Source organism: Tenrec ecaudatus, chromosome 5, assembly GCF_050624435.1.
Source record: "Tenrec ecaudatus isolate mTenEca1 chromosome 5, mTenEca1.hap1, whole genome shotgun sequence".
Classification (NCBI taxonomy): Eukaryota; Metazoa; Chordata; class Mammalia; order Afrosoricida; family Tenrecidae; genus Tenrec; species Tenrec ecaudatus.
In genome coordinates this window covers 26,567,940-26,585,899 of record NC_134534.1, presented here as the reverse complement: position 1 = coordinate 26,585,899, position 17,960 = coordinate 26,567,940, and the positions used below count along the sequence as shown (strand labels likewise).

At 36.7% G+C, this 17,960-nt stretch overlaps 1 protein-coding gene across 3 annotated transcripts in view; it reads right to left on the bottom strand.

Moving 5' to 3' along the window:
* Positions 1 to 17,960, bottom strand: part of CSMD3 (CUB and Sushi multiple domains 3) — a 1,306,760-nt gene that overhangs the window by 249,904 nt on the left and 1,038,896 nt on the right. For all 3 annotated transcript variants that reach the window (XM_075550585.1, XM_075550586.1, XM_075550587.1), the window contains one exon: positions 8,119 to 8,235. In XM_075550585.1, coding sequence (XP_075406700.1) covers positions 8,119 to 8,235 — 117 coding nt within the window. The remainder of the gene's footprint in view (positions 1 to 8,118; positions 8,236 to 17,960) is intronic.

The following is a 17,960-nucleotide window of genomic DNA, read 5'->3' as shown; positions in this document are numbered from 1 at the left end:
TTGAAGAGTTCAGTTTCTTTCTTTCTTGAAGAGTTCAGTTTCTTTCTTTCTTGAAGAAAGAAACTCTGTTTAAATCATAAAACTCTGTAAAATTACAGCAGAACCCTAGTTAAATCTGCCTTTACTCAGAGACTGGAAAAGCACCATCTTTGTGTATCATATGCACCACACTTTGACAACAAAATCAACACCATCAATCCTCTGAGCCTATTTAAAACATAATTTATTGAGTTTAAATAATTAAATTATTTAAAATGCAAATTATGACTGCTTTGTTAAGCATAAACTAGATAAATTAAATCATATGAGTCACCAAAACAGGGGGGAGAGAGCATCTGTATTTTAATTGTAATGAGTGCTGGGTTGCAATGCTAAACAATTAGAGATCATTATACCATCCTGACATATCAGTGGGGAAGTGTCAAAAATGATGAGTCTTCTATGTTTACAAAAGGCTCTGCCTGTGGCATGCTGTGTATTTTGGTGAATCATTTATCTTCCAGCTTAAATCTTCCCTGGTCTAAAATATTATAAATGTGATTCTGCATGACAGAATAATGAAACACTAGGAAAAGCTGTACGTGATGACTTGTCCACAAAACTTTTCCAGAAGTAAAAGATGAGCACGCATTAGAAACAATGTTTTCATTTTTGTTTTGTATTTTGTTATTTCAGCCATTCTTTCATATAAACTTCTTAAAGAGGACTAATACTTCATGGTATATTTTTTCCATATGTTGTTATATTCATGAATATTCAAGTTCAACCAACAAGGGATTTCATGCTTTTTAAGTTCTAATCAGAAAATAAATTAGAAAATTTCGTAATAATTGTAGAGAATTGAAAAATTTTAAGTATCCTTGAAAAGACTATGACATTTTCATAACGGAGTGATAAAAGTAAAGATCACCATTGAGCATATTTTGATGCATTGTAAAAAAAGGAAGAAAGGAAAGAGAAGATGTAGCTTAGCGTTGTGTCATAACTTATCTGACTGTTTGCAGGAGTGTAGGAGGCATAATTCATTCATGTTAAATTTATAGCCATTTTCTATGGGTGATAGTGAAACTCAAACAATATTTGCAGAATATTGGAATAAGCCAACTTGGAATAAGCCTCTGTTGAATCCCCTTTGGCCCTGACCAGGGATGTGACTGGCCTTGCTAATGAAGAGAGTGCATTGGAAAGGGGAAACAGGTACTGTAGTTAGGTTGAAACTTAATAATAGATCATTTATGATCCCTTTTGATGTATTTTAAATGCTCTAGTTTTTGTTATTTTCTGTAATCCTTTCAATAAGGTTTTTCAGTGTTTCATTTTGTTACTGTGTTTGGTTTGATTGGTGTTCTTATTGTTACCTTGATTTTTGTCATTGTTGGATGCGTTTTGTTTTGCATGCTTTTCTTTATATGAAACCCAGGAGAGGAACATCTACCAAGACAATAACTAGATTAATAGTTTCTTGGAGTCATAGAACGGGAGGTTGGAGGGAAATGGAGAGCCAATAAGAACAAGTACAACAAAGGAGAAAGTGTTCTAAAGTGGATTCTAGTTATGATTACACAACTAAACTTTTGAATTGCATCTGTGAATGATTTGTCAATAAAATGTTAATTTTTAAAGGCATAACTTTGTTTAGAATTCACTGAAATTAAATCTTCTTGTGTATTTCTATGAATAGACTTTTGAATTTTTTTAAATGTGTTGGCAGCTTCTTGTACTTCACCTCCCTAGCAACCAATCAGAAAGCTGACCAAACTCCCTGCCGTGGAGTTTATTCTGACTGACGGTGACCTGTGGCTACCAACTGGCATCCTTTAAAAGAGAACATCAACTTCACATGTATGTACAGCTCTGTAGGTTCCTCAAGACCACTGGATCAAAGCTGTGTATTTATAGATCAAATAATACCTAGAAAAGTTTAAGTAATATGCTCCAGGTCACAGGGACAATTAGAGACAAATAAAGGAGCAGAAGCCCGACCTTCCGACTCTCACTTCAGCTTCTAAGGCACTAGTCTGCCATAACCGTCTAGTCCTCCTTTTATTTACTTCATGGCTGCTGCCATCATGAGTCTAGGCCTTAAATCTACTTCAAAAAGCATCGAATGACCTCATCCTAATATTAAATAGCTTGGATCAACGGTTTTGGGAAGAGGAAGCAAAACAAAACAGACAAATGAACAAGTATAGCAAAATTTAAAGATAAATGACATACAAATAATAATTTCTGATTTGTTGAAATGTCACAATCACTGTGCAAACAAATTGTTGCAACATGTCTCGCCTAATGTCTCTGCACCATATTTTCCAGTGTCTTCCTTTGAACTAGTAAGCACAATTTATTTTCTAAACTGCTTTGTTAAACAGAATAAAGGAAAAACATAAAGCATGAACACCAACAGCCACCAATCAATGGATATAAACAGAGATTCATCAGAGAAACTATTGCTTTATCAAACAATAATTTTGCAAATGTATGTGATGTCATTCCAGAGCCACTAATAGACACTTGCTTGCAAAATGAAAGGAAAGACCCTTGGCTAAAGTGGAAACAACTCTCACTAACAGAGCAATAAATGTGGCACAGAAACATCACACAGAATGTAAGTAAACACATGTTTGTGTTGATACTAAGTCTCCAGTTAATGGATGCAATTGATTATTCAAAACAAAATGTGTTTAAGTGTATCTTTATAATCAGCGTATATCAACAGACAAGTTCTCTAAGTGACACACTTGTCATTATAAATAGTATATTACTAATATGTAGGATGGAAATAGAAGCCCTGGCGGCTTCATGGATGACACCTAAGTATTTACAGTCCAGGGAAAGCCACAAGGGCCCATATGCTCTCTCCTACAGGATTGCTATGAGTCAGGGTTGACAGAGATTTTGGTCTTTATGGAATTCGTGATGATTGTATTTCTCTTCTAACATACAAGGCATGAATAGAGTTGTGCTTTTCTTCCTTATAGCAAAAAAAAATCTATGCAAAATTTTACTTTGTTTATTACACAATGAAAGAGCTCACTTTTGTTCATAATTGCCATAAATCTAAGAAGGAATTATATGAGAGAGTACTATATTTATTGTCTTTAATAAATACAAATTTTATGAGCATCATTTGTCATTGCCACCTAGGTAAATTCAGTGGCAAGAAAAGGAGAATAACTGATTGATTCTTAAAAAACAATTGCATTGTTAACAAATGAATTGTCAAACATTCAAAATATAAAACATACCAAACTATTTTTGACTTAAAACGCTCCTTAATAACTGAAAACTGCATGTCAGGAAAAAGAGAATGTAAATAAAATGATGTTTTTAAATGACATAACATGCATTCAAAAAGAATCTAGATATAATTGTAACAAGATAAATTAGAGACAATAAATGTCTCAGTTTTGTATAAAGACAAGTTGCAAACACAAAATTATGTAAATGATGGTATTTCCACTAGGTCGTGCAAGAAAGCAGAGACAAAGCTCAAAGACAAATGGTCCTGTAATTAAATGTGTTTGTTGTGAAGGAGAATATATACTGAGTTAAAGAGTGGTTTGTGCAAAACAGAAGAGCACAATTATGAGTTAATTCTACATATGCAATTCCGAAGGTATAGATGATGCTAGAGGATGGATCTATGTACATTTTTATGCAAATATATTTATGAGTATGTCTATCTTAATTTTAACTTTTGGGGGGTGAGATTTTTTTGTTTTCTCCCTCTTGTTTTTAAGGAAACCTAAATTCTCCCTAACTCCATTTCACAGAGTAAAACTTACCCAGAATCGGTGTTGTAAAATAAGTTGTATGTACCAAAAATTATATTTAACAAACTCCACTACTGATGGATCCGTTTTCCAGACTGTGGTGGCTCACATGCTGCTCTGACAAAGGAAGCAAAGCCAGGAAGGTCTCTTTTCATGGACAGGGTTCCATGGAGCTTCCGGACAAAGAAAGACTAAGCAGGGACACCTGGTGATTGTTTTTCCTCAAACAAAACAACAACAAAACACTTGCCACTGAGAAGTTGAGGACTAGCAGTGATGTACCGCTAGAAGATGCGCCCTCAGCTTGAAAGAGACTCGGTGAGTAACCGAGGATGTGCTGCCTCCCAGAGTTAGAGTTAGCACAACTTAAGTAACAAGAAGCTCTTCCCAGAGAACGATGGGCTGACACTTTGGAGCTTCCATGGGTGGAGGTGACACATCTCCAAGGCGGAGGAGCAGTTGTCCGTATCCATGGTCACAGGGGTGTAGGCTGTGTGACATGCAAAACTAGGAAAAGTGGACCTGAAGACCAAAAGCAACGGCAAAGACCTGCTCAAAGTGCTCAAAAGCACAGCTGTCCCTTGGAAGACTCAGTGTTTCTGATTGGAGCTCTGGGCTTTTCCAGGCCTCACAGATGCACGTGCAAGCTCAACAATGACGACGGAACAGTCAGACAGCAGGCTTAATAGCCGGCTTATCTCCTGTGCAAGAGACTGATGCAGAATGCAGATGCTTGCGAGAACAGACGAGTGAAGCACGCACAGAAATACAATCCTCAAAGAGCAAACGAAAGAAAATGCTACAATATTAACTAGAAATTCTTCAAGTTGTAAAGAATATATTTGATGGGCTCATTAGGAGGTGAGACATCACCGAGAAGTTAGTTTCGTAAGCTTAAATATGTGTACAAATTTTCCAAACTGAGAAACAGAAAAAAAAGGAGAAGAAGAAGAAGAAGCAGGATTTCCAAAATTTGTGGAACAAATATATATTTTGTCAAAGGACGATACACAGGGATAAGATAGAAGGGAACAAAAGAAAGATTTGAAGTTAAAATGACTAAGAACTTTTCTAGAAAGCTCAAAAACAACTACCAATAACAATATATAAACAAACATATACATGCACCTATATGTATATCATACTCAAACTTCAAAGACAACGAGAATTTATTTAAAGAAGGTAGAGAGAGGAGAAGATATCCTTTTCTTATAGAGGAATATGAATACTAATTAAATCAGACTTTTATTCAGAAGTCATGCAAGCAAGGGGAAAGTACAATACAGTATCCAATGTTCTGAAAGACATACCAACAAAGTAAAATCTGCATCTGGTAAAACTACACTTCAAAATTGAAGGATCACTCAGACAATAATTAGGGAATTTATCCCCAATAGATATGCCTCATTTTAGAAGAAATTCTTCCAAGAGAAGAAAAGCAATAGAGTTCAAAAAACTTAAATACACATTTTCGAAAAAGAGTGTTAGAAAAAGAACGAAACAAGGACACTGTATGCTTTGGGGACCAAGATGTCAATCACAAGCATAAATTAATGAGCACTTTGAAGCTAACATTGTAACAGGGCATTTTCAATTAATCAAATACCTTCATGGCCCTGATAAATATTTGTAAAATGGAAGGTTTCATTAAAATATAATATTATCAATCAAAGATAAAAGGTACCCTTCATGTAGACATTTCTAGCCAAGTTCAGTAATGAGTACAGAAACAGACTTCGTGTTACTGCTAGCACCCCCAATCCTTTTCAAGGCTAATATGAAAGATTGAGTACTTCACACAGCACTTCATCTCATAAGAGATGAGAAAATTAAGGTTCACGCAGATAATGGGACGTTTCCAACATCAAAGAGCAAATTATTGGTTGAGATGAAGCCTCATCCAGAAATATATCTTCTAAAGTGGTACTCTTAAAGACTATGGTATTGAAGAGAAACTGTGTGAGATAAGTTCTATTTATACAATATCATTTACTCCTCACAGTGATTCTTTTCTATAGGCAAAATGAAAGCCATTTAACAAAAAAAGAAACTGCTTTCTCAAAGGCTTCACGAAACTTTTCCAAAGACAAAAAGTTAAGATAGTACCACAAGGTTAAAATTAGAATCTCCATGCATTTGATGCTGCATCTAGTGTGAAAAAGATAATGATACATATTTATATAATGAGATGAAATAAAAATCAGATTCCTAAATAATGGAAACCCATCTGATTATTCAAAAACAAACAAAGACTATTTGTTTTTAAATATTATTACTGTAAGAAAATAAAAACAAAAACAAAACCACCTCCATTGGCTCAGAATAATATTATTTTTGCACTTGTTGTTTTTGCTAGGCAACTTCAACCCTACTTTTTTAAATTATGAGGATTTAATCTTCCACTAACCTTATTAAAGTGTGCTCTGGAGGCGCATGAGTTAAATAATTAGCTGTTAACTGAATGGTCATGCCTACAAACACCCCCTTCTCAGCGGGGGATGGGTGTGGTAGCTGTCTTGGTAAAGATTCACAGGATTGGAAACCCTATGGAACCATTCTACCCTATTCTACAGTGCAGCTTTGAGTAGGAATCGATGGTATGTCAACGGACTGTTTTACCCCACTTAGCTTTAGAATTCATTCATTTAATTTTATTTCATTAGTACTTGTTCCTTCTCTTCCTGAGAATACATAAACCGAAAATCCTCAGTGCCAGCCCTCTGAGCCCACATCAACTAAGCTCATAGCAAGTCTACAGAGAAGAGTGGAATGGTTCCATCAGATTACCATGACTGTCAGTCTTGACAGAAGTGAAGGACTTCCTCTTTCTCCAAAGTGTCTAGTGGCTTCAAACCCATATTTCTTGGGTAGCAGGTCCTACAGTTGTACCCCAGAGCTTGTGGAACTTACAGGGCTAATATACATTATCTCCAGGGTGATCAGATGCCCTTATATCCAGAATTGAAATGGCTGGTTTCATCATTATCTGGTTAGAGTTTCCCAAGCGCAGGGTATGCAACAAATCGATGACTTTCAAAGTGGAGCCAGATAGCCGTGCGTGTTTCTGGGCAAACATTGCTAGGATTCTATTCATAACACATTGGGCATTTGTATAATACAACTTATAAAAAGAAAGAAAATCATAAGCACAACTAAGTAGATGATGTGGCCCTATTCGCCATCAGGAAACTCAATCTTGACTCAATCAATCAATGTTATAAGAAAAAAGAAAGACAGTGAAATGGGGAATACTCTGGTATTGTTGACATCATCACTCTATTTCAAAGTTGTGATGAAAAATCTAGTACTTCATTTCTGATGATAATGTTCTCTTAAGTTGCATATCTGGGAGCTGTTTTGTATGGGACCAAAGGATACTCTGCACATAGAATCTGGTTATAAGAAATTAAAATAGAAGAATCAGCTTATTTTATATGTAAGCAGAAGTATTGTCAAGATGGGAACCAGCAATCTTGATATGAAAAAAAAATTCTATGTTCTTCTTCAATCATGCTGTCATCCAGTCATGTCATCCAGTCACCAATACTGAGTACAACTAAAGCAAATACTTAGCACAATGCTGGAAAGCTAACGTCCAGAAATCTAGGAACTTTAAGTATCTCTCTTATAATTTACTACTCACTGAACATCCTTTGCCCATCCATCCATAATCATAACTTAACCTGAGTTTAATCCAGCTGACTCCTAGATCCAAAACCTTTATACTACAGAGAGGTGACTTCTAGGACTTGTTATCAAGGGAGATGTGAAGGCAACAACGGACATATTGTTCTCAGTGCCAATGTAGAACAGACTGTCAGGTGGACAAGATGCACTGAAATGAAATGTCCGTTGCTGCCATTTTTTTACTCATTCCTGTCCCACAAGTTCAATGGTTAAACCAAAAGTACCCCATTTATGAAATTATGTTAATAAAGCATATAACTGATATTATTTTGTACCTACTTTGGTGGTTATTAGAATCATTCTATGTTTAACTTTATGCATATTTTTCAGAGCTGACTTTCCTTTATGCTCTAGTAATTTCCCATTTTATGTAATACAATATGAAGGCACTTGAAGGTTACTGAATGTATTCATTTTAAAAAATTAAAAACAATCCTGTTTTCATTTTATATTGTTGTTCACCAGTGTGCTTGGCTATAAATTCCAACTGAGCAAAATAATCTCAGAATTTTATTATTATTTTTTAATTAACATTTTAAAAGTACTGAAGAATAAAATGTTTTATGGATAGTAAATATTTTCATTTTTTAAATGACATATAATAAACATTAAAGCATGTCATAAAGAAACAGTATATTATGAGAACAATCTTACTTACCAAACTCTTTAGGAACAGCTATAGAATAAACACAATTATGTCCCACACTGTAGTTTTTTGGATAGTTTGGTGATAAAACGGTGCCTTCAGAACCTGTTGAACGGCTTCCACAAGGTGCTAGAAAAAAAAGAAATGATAAATATTTTTATAAATTTAAAAAAGCATACTATTAATGTCTTCCTGGTATATTGAAAAATATAGCCACTGAATTTTGATTAGATCTTTTAAGACGCTGCCGAAATATCTACTATTTTTTTAAATATAAAGGAAGGGGCTTAGATACTGCTTTCTTAATGGACACTTACCCTTTATATAAAACTCTCTCTTACATACATATGAGTTTCTGTGGATTTGTTTCTCTAGTCTACCCAGATGAACACATTTTGGTACCGGGAGTAGTACCGAACAAAGCATCAGATGGAGTGGAGATGTGTGTTTGACCTCTCTCTAGCTTTTCTTCTTTGGCTAGCCAGAGACCAGATAAAGCCATCACACTGCTTACTCAGTTGTCTTCAGGGCAGAACATGGGAAGTTAAACTTGATTATTTTGTTTAGTTGTAGTCTTTGCTTATTCCTGTTTAAAATGGTGAAAATGAATGTGATGAATATATATTTTGAGCTCAGGGGTGGAAATCGCCATTTGAAATTCTCAGAAACCTGCTAATCCCATTTTTTTATATGAATAGAATAGTTTAGATAAGGATGTAGACAAGTTAAATAGGGATGTAACTTCACTGTTTTAAGAACTGAGTTTAAGAAAGTTAATTCTACTTTGTTTATACTGATTTCTTTTGCTTATTATTGGTATAATGATTTATAAAAATTATTTTGGGAAGTAGGAAATAGAAAGCTTGTAAACCCACTTGCTTTCAGCTGTTACAATTTGACCTCTAGATAGGTTTAGGACACACCTGGAAAGAAGGCTCCAAAGAGATTAGCCCCACCCAGTGCTTTGGGGTGCTCAGGCCATTAGAAGGTGAAGAGACATGCCTAGGGGCTGTTGACAGATGGACGAAAAAAGGAACTCTTTGGATTTCAAGTGTGCACTGAAGTGGTCTTTGTCTGAAGCTGGAAAAAAATAAGGAACCATGAAGAAAACACTTCTCTAGGACCGAACAGTTAAAAGGAGCCTGTGGGCAGGCGGAAGTGCCTGCAAGCTAACCACCTGGATCTACTTGTTGAAGTGCAAGTGGGAGAAATGCAGCACTAAAGAGATGGGTTGAGTCTGGCCACTGACACCTGTGGATTTGGGTTACAGGAAGAAGAGGAGAAGACAAGAGCCTGCTGATTGGTCTAAAGTTCATGACCTAACATGAGGGGTTAGTGAGAGCCCATGGTCTAAAGGCAAGGTGACCAATGGACACTCTGGGGAGGCTAAGTGAGGCTGCCCATGTTGAGTTGATCAGAAGTAAACAGGATGAAGAGATTTTTGAGCCTGTGAACTGGTACATATTTTTTGCTGACTTTATGGATGGCCTTTCCTGATTTGACTTTGCTTATGGATGCAGACTTCACAAGGTTCTAACTGGAATAAAGATTCTTCACGTCAAAAAATATGATTGTCTCATCAGAGCACTGGGTTGATGTAAGCGGGCAGTTTAGAAACTGGATACCCAATATTGGGGGGATAAAGGCATGAAATGTTTGGTTTACAAACTTTCATAGGTAGGGGAACATATTCATAGGATAATAGGATTAAAGTGTAAGTGTTACTTACCTGCAATTGTTAGGCTAAATAATTGTGTACAGGTACCAAGATGGCAAGGGGTGGATTGAGAGAGTTAAGGTTTATTGTGCCAATGTGGCCAATAAATACATGTGAGGTTAATTGAAGGGCAGAGAGAGAGAATGGCTCAGTGAGACTCACCTTTCCTATTCTTGTTTCTCTTGCTTTCTGAGAGTCAGCCTTAGCTAGTTCCCTGCTCCTGCTGGCAAGGCTCACTTCTTCTTTGAGACATCCCTGAGGAGAAGACACATGGACCTACCCTGATGCAGCCCTGGGTACTGGAGCAGCTGGCTGGAGACCCCTTCCAGTGCTGAGATGCTTACACATTCACTGATTCAGCTTTCCGCCTGCAGTTGGCATCATTGCGTGTGTTTTGTGAGACGGAGGAGGACTTTGTAGAGTGGTGTCAGACATATAGGCTAATGTTGGACTTATCGGCTTGGACAGCATTGGGTTGAACATTAGCTTTCCTAATGTTCACTTGCCTTTTACATAAAACTCTCTCTTCTATACATATGAATTTCTGTGGATTTATTTCTCTAGTCTACCCAGACTAACACGGACACAATATACTTCTCTCAATGACTGAGTAATATAATATCATAATGTTGTAATAGTCCTATCTCTAAAGGTAAAAATGGTGGCTTTGCTTTCATTTATAACAGTATAAAGTTAATCATCTCGTTTATCATGATAATGAATTGTATATGCAAATGAGAGATTATTTTATGCCCAGCCAGGCTTTGAAACTCTACTCAAATTCAACACTTTTTATGCTGTTGCCAAATTAAGCACATCTAGACATGGCACAGTGATAGCTCTACAAATATATTCATCGACTTATCTAACAAATTCATTATCTCACTAATCTTCATTTGTAAAATTTACCTTGAAACTAAGAAGCTGCTAATTGTTTAAGAGGAAGACCTTTTGTTGTTACCATTTTTGACCTACATGTGTTATAATCATAAAGAACTGGGACCTACTGCAATGTTTCTGGCAAATGAGTATATGGTGCTCTGTTAGTCACAAGATTGGGTTTGAATGAAAATTCACAGTGTTGGAACTCAGATGTAAGTGCCAAACAAACACTACTAGTTTTTATGAGGTCAGCTATAACTCATAGGAATACTGATATCAGAGAAGAACTGAAATACATTGGGTTTTCAATGGCTGTTTTGGGAAGTATATGATAGGTCTTCCTTCTGAAGTGTTGGTGGTGGACTTAACCCTCTAAACCTCTGGTCAGTAGCCAAGCTCATTAGCTATGATGTCACCTAAGTACTCTACTAAAACACATGTTGTTTAATGCCACAAAGTAGATTCCAAACAGATCAACTCCATGTGACAGAGTAGAACTGTCCCATAGGGTTTTCTTGCATCTGATATTTATGAAAGAAGATTGCCAGGTTTTCTCCCACAGAGTTTCTAGGTGGAATTGAACCATCAACCTTTCAGGTAACAGCAACCATGTTTGTATTTCCTCACCAAGGTTTCATTGATGAAGATAAATATCCTTATAGTTATAATGATAGCAAATATCCCTAAACAGAATGAGATGGCCCCAAAATATATGTAAATGAGAAATGATGGCCCAAGAGACATACCTCATTGTTATGGAATGGATTGTGCCCTCCACAAAATATGTATCAAAATATGTATCAATAATGTAACTAAAATGTAGCTATATTGTAACAATGTAATCATGTCCTATGATATCAAATAGTTAATTTGTATTTCAATGTTTTTATTCAGGTCAGAGCAATGATCTTATATAAGGGGAGTTTCACTAGGGTGTCACTCAATACAAAATATAAAAGAAGAGAAAGGAACAAAGGAGAGGGACTTAATACCATAAAAAAAGAGCCAGGAGAAGAGTACTTTTTAAATTATTATTTGAAAAGACAGAAATAAGATCTGTTGTGTGGAGCTTTCACAGTATGCATTTTTTTCCTCTCGGGGGGCATCAAGCCACCTACTCTGAGTTAGCACACCCAGTGGAATCACCTGGGAAGGTTCTCTGTAGTCACAGTGCATTTTTTCATACAATCAGTTTTTCTTAAACCTCGTTTTTTGTGATGGCTGACTTAAGAGAACATCATGTGGCTATGAAATTTTGTTTCCTGGTAGGGGTAAAATGCCACAGAAACTGCTGTGATGTTGAACACAGCTTACGAGGCCAGCACTAGGGCAAAACTCAAGTGATGAGTGCTTTTTTCATCTCAAAAAAGTGGAATGTCAGAATGTCAGTTGATGACAAACCTTATTCTGTATGCCCATAAACTTCCTGATCGAACCAAAATGTCAACACAATTCATGTACTTGTGCTAAAAGACTGATGATGGACCATTGAAGAGATGTGGAAGTTATCTGGACGATCTTGGAACTCTGTTCAATGAATTTTAACAGACGATTTGGAGATGAGAAGCGTCACTGTGAAATGTGTGCCTTGGTTGTGACTGACCAGGAAAAAGGAGTCTCAACTGGAAAGTGCTCTGCTCTGAAAAAAAAAGCTCTGAAGTGACCCAGACTTTTCCCCCAAGGCCATTACTAGTGCTATTCTTATCACCCTGAAAGTAAACATAAATCAAGCCAGTGTAAGACAGCATGGTCACCTCACCCAACAAAAGCACTTCAAGTGAAATCAAACATCAAGAGATGCTCTCTTTTTTTTTGTTTTTATGTGAGAGGGATAGTGCATTTGGAGTTCATTCTACCAGGTCAGACTGGTAACCAACCTTTCTATTTAGAGACTCTGAAAAGATTGTGTAACAGTGTGTGACAAAAGAGGCCTGTATTATGGCAGACGGGGACTGGTTTTGCCACCACAACAATTCATGCAGTCATCTCGGTGCACGAGTTTTTGGCAAAAAACAGCATACCTCTCTTGCCCCCAAACCTGACTCACCTGAACCTCACTCTGTGCAACTTCTTTGTGTGTGTATGAATGAAGAGGGTCCTGAAAGGTCAGCAATTTGGCGATGTAGTAGAGGTGAAGGAAAAATACAGGGAGGTGGTATCACCCATGCAAACAGATGAGTCTTAAAAATGTCTCCAAGAATGGAATCATATATTTGAAAAACGTATGAAGCATAATGAAGAGTATTTTGAAGGTAATAAGTTTGTTTTGTAAAATAAAGAAAAAAAGAAAAAGCTTTGGGGAAAAATATGCCACTTTTTAGGGGCACCTCCTCATACATCTTCTGGACCCAATGTCCATGTTTGGGAACCTCCTAAAAATAGGCTACATAGACAGAATCAAATCTCTAGCTTATTAAACTGCAAGAGAAAGGTTTCTATTTACTAAATCCTTCCACTTTGTGTATTTCTAGTATAGTAGCACTTGATAACTAAGGCACTGAGGGAAACAGCCAGATTAATATTAGATAGGAAAATAAATGTGTGACTAAGGAAACAGAAAGAAATCCTAGTGTTATGTTGTTAATTGCTCATTTGCTAACTGCAAGGTAGGAGGTTGTTGCCTGCAGCTTCTCCACTGGAGAAAGAGACAGACAGACTTCCATTGCTGTAAAGATGATAGGCAACCTAGGAAACCTATGTTGATCTCTCCTGTAGGGTCACTCTGAATCTGAATTGATAGATACCCTACCACCATGAAACAGAATAAAAATTTAGAGAGGTAGAAAAAGATAAGTTGACAAAGGGAAAAATGATCGTTTCACTTAAAAGAAAATGTACAAAAAGCTTCAAAACAAATGTCATTGCCATGGAGTTGATTCCAAATTGGTTAGTATTCCAGCACTTTAACCATTTTGCCACCAATAAAATAAATAAATCAAACACACTGCCGCTGAGTTGATTCTGACTAAACAGTGACCCGTGCAACAGGCTACAGAGAACTACCCCTGTGAGTCTGTTAGACTGTAACTCTTTATGGGAGTAGAAAGCCTTGTCTTTGTCCTGTGGAGCATATCATGGCTTTGAACAGTGGATCTTATAGTTAGCAACTCAGCACATAATCACTGTATCGCCAGGGCTCCTAGTGTGTTACAGTTGTGGTTTAATAGTTGCAATAGTAGTTTAATAGTTTCTGAGGCTTATTTGTAAAACAAGATTATAAAGAATGCTTCACAGCAGAGCAGCATGGGGAGCAGACAGATACACCCCCAGGGAATAAAAAAAATAGACTTGGGAAACAGAGTGTGACACCCCATCAGACTTGACTGGAAAACACTCACAAAGGCCAACTAACAGATCTTGAACCATTTATAGGCTTTTCCATTTTTGTCAGGGGCTTTCTTTTTGTTATTGCTATTTTTTGGGGGGGGTTGCTATTGTTTTATTGGTTTTGACTTCCTTTGTTGTTTTATATAGCTTTGCCTGGTTTTTGCACTTACTAATTTATCTGCATGTCTCTCTAGATAAGACGGGCAGATTAAATACTTTGGAGGTGAAAAGAATAGGATCAATGGCTCCAGAGGGATGCAAGAGAAGAGGAGGTGGGAAAGAAGGGGAGGGGCCACTAACCCAGGGACCAGGGAACAACAGTGAACTGAAATCAATGGAAGCAAGGTTGTAGGATGTCTAGTGGGGCTTAATCAAAGGCAATGAAGCAGCGAGGAATTATTAAATCTGAATGAAGGTCAAAAATGATTGTGGGACAACGGGGAAGTGCAAAGGAAACAGAGGAAATAACCAGGAGACAAAGGACATTTGTAGAGGTTTTAATACAGGCATGTACATATATATATGATGAGAGAGGAATATAACTATGTACTCATATCTATAGGTTAAGAATTAAGGTTGCAGATGGACATTGGGCTTCTACTCAAGAACTCCCTCAACACAAGAACACTTTGTTCTAACAATTTGGCATTCTGTGATGCTCACCTTCCTGACATGAATGCTGAAGACAAAATGGGTGCATGGCAAGTGTGGTGAAGAAAGCTGATGATGCCCAACTATCAAATGATACAACATTCAGGGTCTTAAAGACTTGAAGATAAACAAGCAGCCATACAGCTCAGAAGCAACAAAGTCCACATGGAAGAAGCAGACCATCCTGTGTGATCATAAAGTATCAATAGGATCAGGTATCAGACATCTAAGACCCAGAATAAAACCATACCCAAGGTGAATTTGGAGTGGGGAAGGCATGGAATAGAGACCCAATTCCCATCTGTAGAAAATTGGACATCCCTCACAAAGGGGTCACAGGGAAGAGATGAGCCAGTCAGGGTGCAGTATAGCACCAAGGAAACACACAACTTTCCTCTAGTTCTTTGGTGCTACCTTCACTCCACTGTCATGACCTCAATTCTACCTTACAAATCGGATTAGACCAGAGCATGCACATTGCTACAGATAAGAGGCCACAACACAGGGAATCCAGGATAGATAACCCCTCAGGAACAACAGTGAGAATAGAGATACCAGGAGGATTAGGGGACGGTGGGGGAGAAGGGGGAACTGATCACAAGGATCAACCTAGAATTCCCTCCCAGGAGGACTAATAATGGAAAAGTGGGTGAGGGATGATGGAGGACAATGTAAGATATGGAAAAAATCTCTAATGGTTCCTGAGGGAGGGTGGGCAGGGAAGGGAAGAGGAAAAAAATGGGGAGCTGATAGCAGGGGCTCAAGTGGGAAGAGAATGCTTTGAAAATGATGATGGTGGCATATGTGCAAACGTGCATCACACACTGGATGAATGTATGGATTGTGAAAAGAAATGTAAGAGCCCCCCAGTAAAAGTATTTAAAAAAAAAAGAAGGCTTCTTCCCCGTATTTGTTCTTTGCTTATGACCCTTCATTACATCCCACTGCTAGTATACTAATTAGTGAACAGGTGACGGGAACTTCTTTTCCATCATCTCTGGCTCAGTCTGCCTGCAGTCCACATTCTGGGGTGCTCTTACATGCAGTCAAGAAGTCCTAGGGCCACAAGTGCTAGGATGCTAATCAAGAGTTGCCCATTTGACCCCAGTCAAGCTCCGCAAGAGAAGCTCTGGTGATCCAGTGCTGTCAAGACTGTAGCCTTGACACCCTGTGGTGGTGATTCTACTCAGACAGGTAAGAAATCGATGCCTAAAAAGTAGGTGCCCCAGGGAGGAGGCCAGGCTATTTTAAGACTCGATTATATCAACGTTTATTATATTGACATTGACAGTTTGCATGTTCTCTGCTGAACTTTCAGTTCATTATGAAGCTTAGTCAAAGAGTAAACCGTTACAACTGTTATTCCTCTCAATAATCAAAAAGGAAGGGTTTCGTGCTTCTAATGGAGTAGTTGCAATTAGCCTATGCAAACTACAGCCAGTGGCCCAGATCCATCCCATATATGCCAAGAAAATTTTGTATTTTTTCTGTATATTTTTTTGACTCAGGGAAGGAGGAGAAGGATGAGGATGACATATCACAGAAATGCATGTGGAGAACAATGCTAATATATTTACTCTCTGACCCTTAACATCAAAGTGGTGCATAAAGAAATGTGACCATGGACTTGACCCTCAATAGAATAAAAAACATAGTTGGCAAAAATGGAAGAATCAAGACTTGTTTTCTTGTTTAATACGAAATAAGGAGTCATTAGAAATTAAAAAATCTGGCCTAGATTCCTGGGAAAGATGTTATCAAGAACAAATTGGAATGTTTTTTTGACATTCTACAGAAGAAAGGACTGAAGAAGACTAGATATAAACTGGTTTCAGGTTTTACATTGGAATTAATGGGAGTTTATGCTTGATTTTCTTTTTAAAGGGAGATGGATGAGACTTGTACTAGATGACGTAAGAAGAGTCAGAAAGTTGGAAAAACTCTAAACTTTTGATGAATTTCAGGATAAAGTCTATAAAAGCTTGTAATATATCTAACACATCTCTTCTAACTATATATGTTGTGTTCAGTAGCCTGGCTAATGAATGTTCTGCCTTTTAAAAATGTTATATAAAAGGGTAATAAATCATTAGGTTGAGACATACTAAAATTAGAACTCCCCAGAAACAACAACAAATTGACAGTGATGATAATAACTGAAGATGCAGCATTCTCATCACTCATTATTGTATGAAATCAGAGCATCAGGTGTATTCTCATTTCATCACTGATAACTCCATTCAACTGTGAATGCTACTGATGAGAGAATTCTTTAAGAGTGAACAGTATGCTTTATGTTAACTTACCTTCAGATTTTAAGGTATTCTAAAATTACAATTTTAATAATTTCAATATAAATGACAAAACCTCTTATTTTTATATTTGGAAAATATGAATAGAAATGAGAGCTTCTAACTTAAGTTCAACTCTATTACTTAACCTTGAACACTTTACCATCAACATTCACATGTGCCTGTCAGCTTATATTTGTGTATTTTGTTGTTGAATAACGGGCATTTAGGACAGTTTTTGTTGAAAATCTTGTTCATGAATGCATATTCTTCAAACATCTAATGAATAAATTAGTGGTCACAAAATAATAAATATTTCAATTGTTACATTTATAACTTTATAACTTTAGATTTCGTTTTTTGTGGCTGGGCAACAATTTTATTTTTCTTTTGGTTAACACATTACCCAATTTACAGTCAATAATATAGGCACTGACAATTTTTATGCAGGTTTAAATTATATAAATACTGGAAAATTAACTGTCCTGAGATATAGATCTATTATGATCTCTTTAGATGTATAAAATCTAAATGGGATAATGAATAAGCTAAGTCAACTTTACTATCTCCTAATATTGATTCCTAAGGACATTACATATTGTCTTCTCCTTTCTAAATTTAATTGTGTTGGCTAATAGAAGACAGAGTGACCTCTATGTTTCTGACTGTGTTAAAAAGAAGAAAGCACAGAAAAAATAAACTGAGACTTTGGCTTCTGTACTTACCTTTGCCTTTAATTTATAGACGTGGGCCTTAGGTCATACTGACTTTTGTGTTTCTAAACATTCTATCTTCACTTAAATATGCTAAGCATAAGAAATTTCCTATTCCTAATTATAATCTATAGAATACTGATTTACAGTCAACTGATATGGTCCTTCTAGCCATAATTCCTTAGGTGATGTATTACTCTATATTGTGTATTATATGATCTGATGTAGATTCTATCATCCTACTTCCATTTTGGAGGGAGTACTCTGCTATAC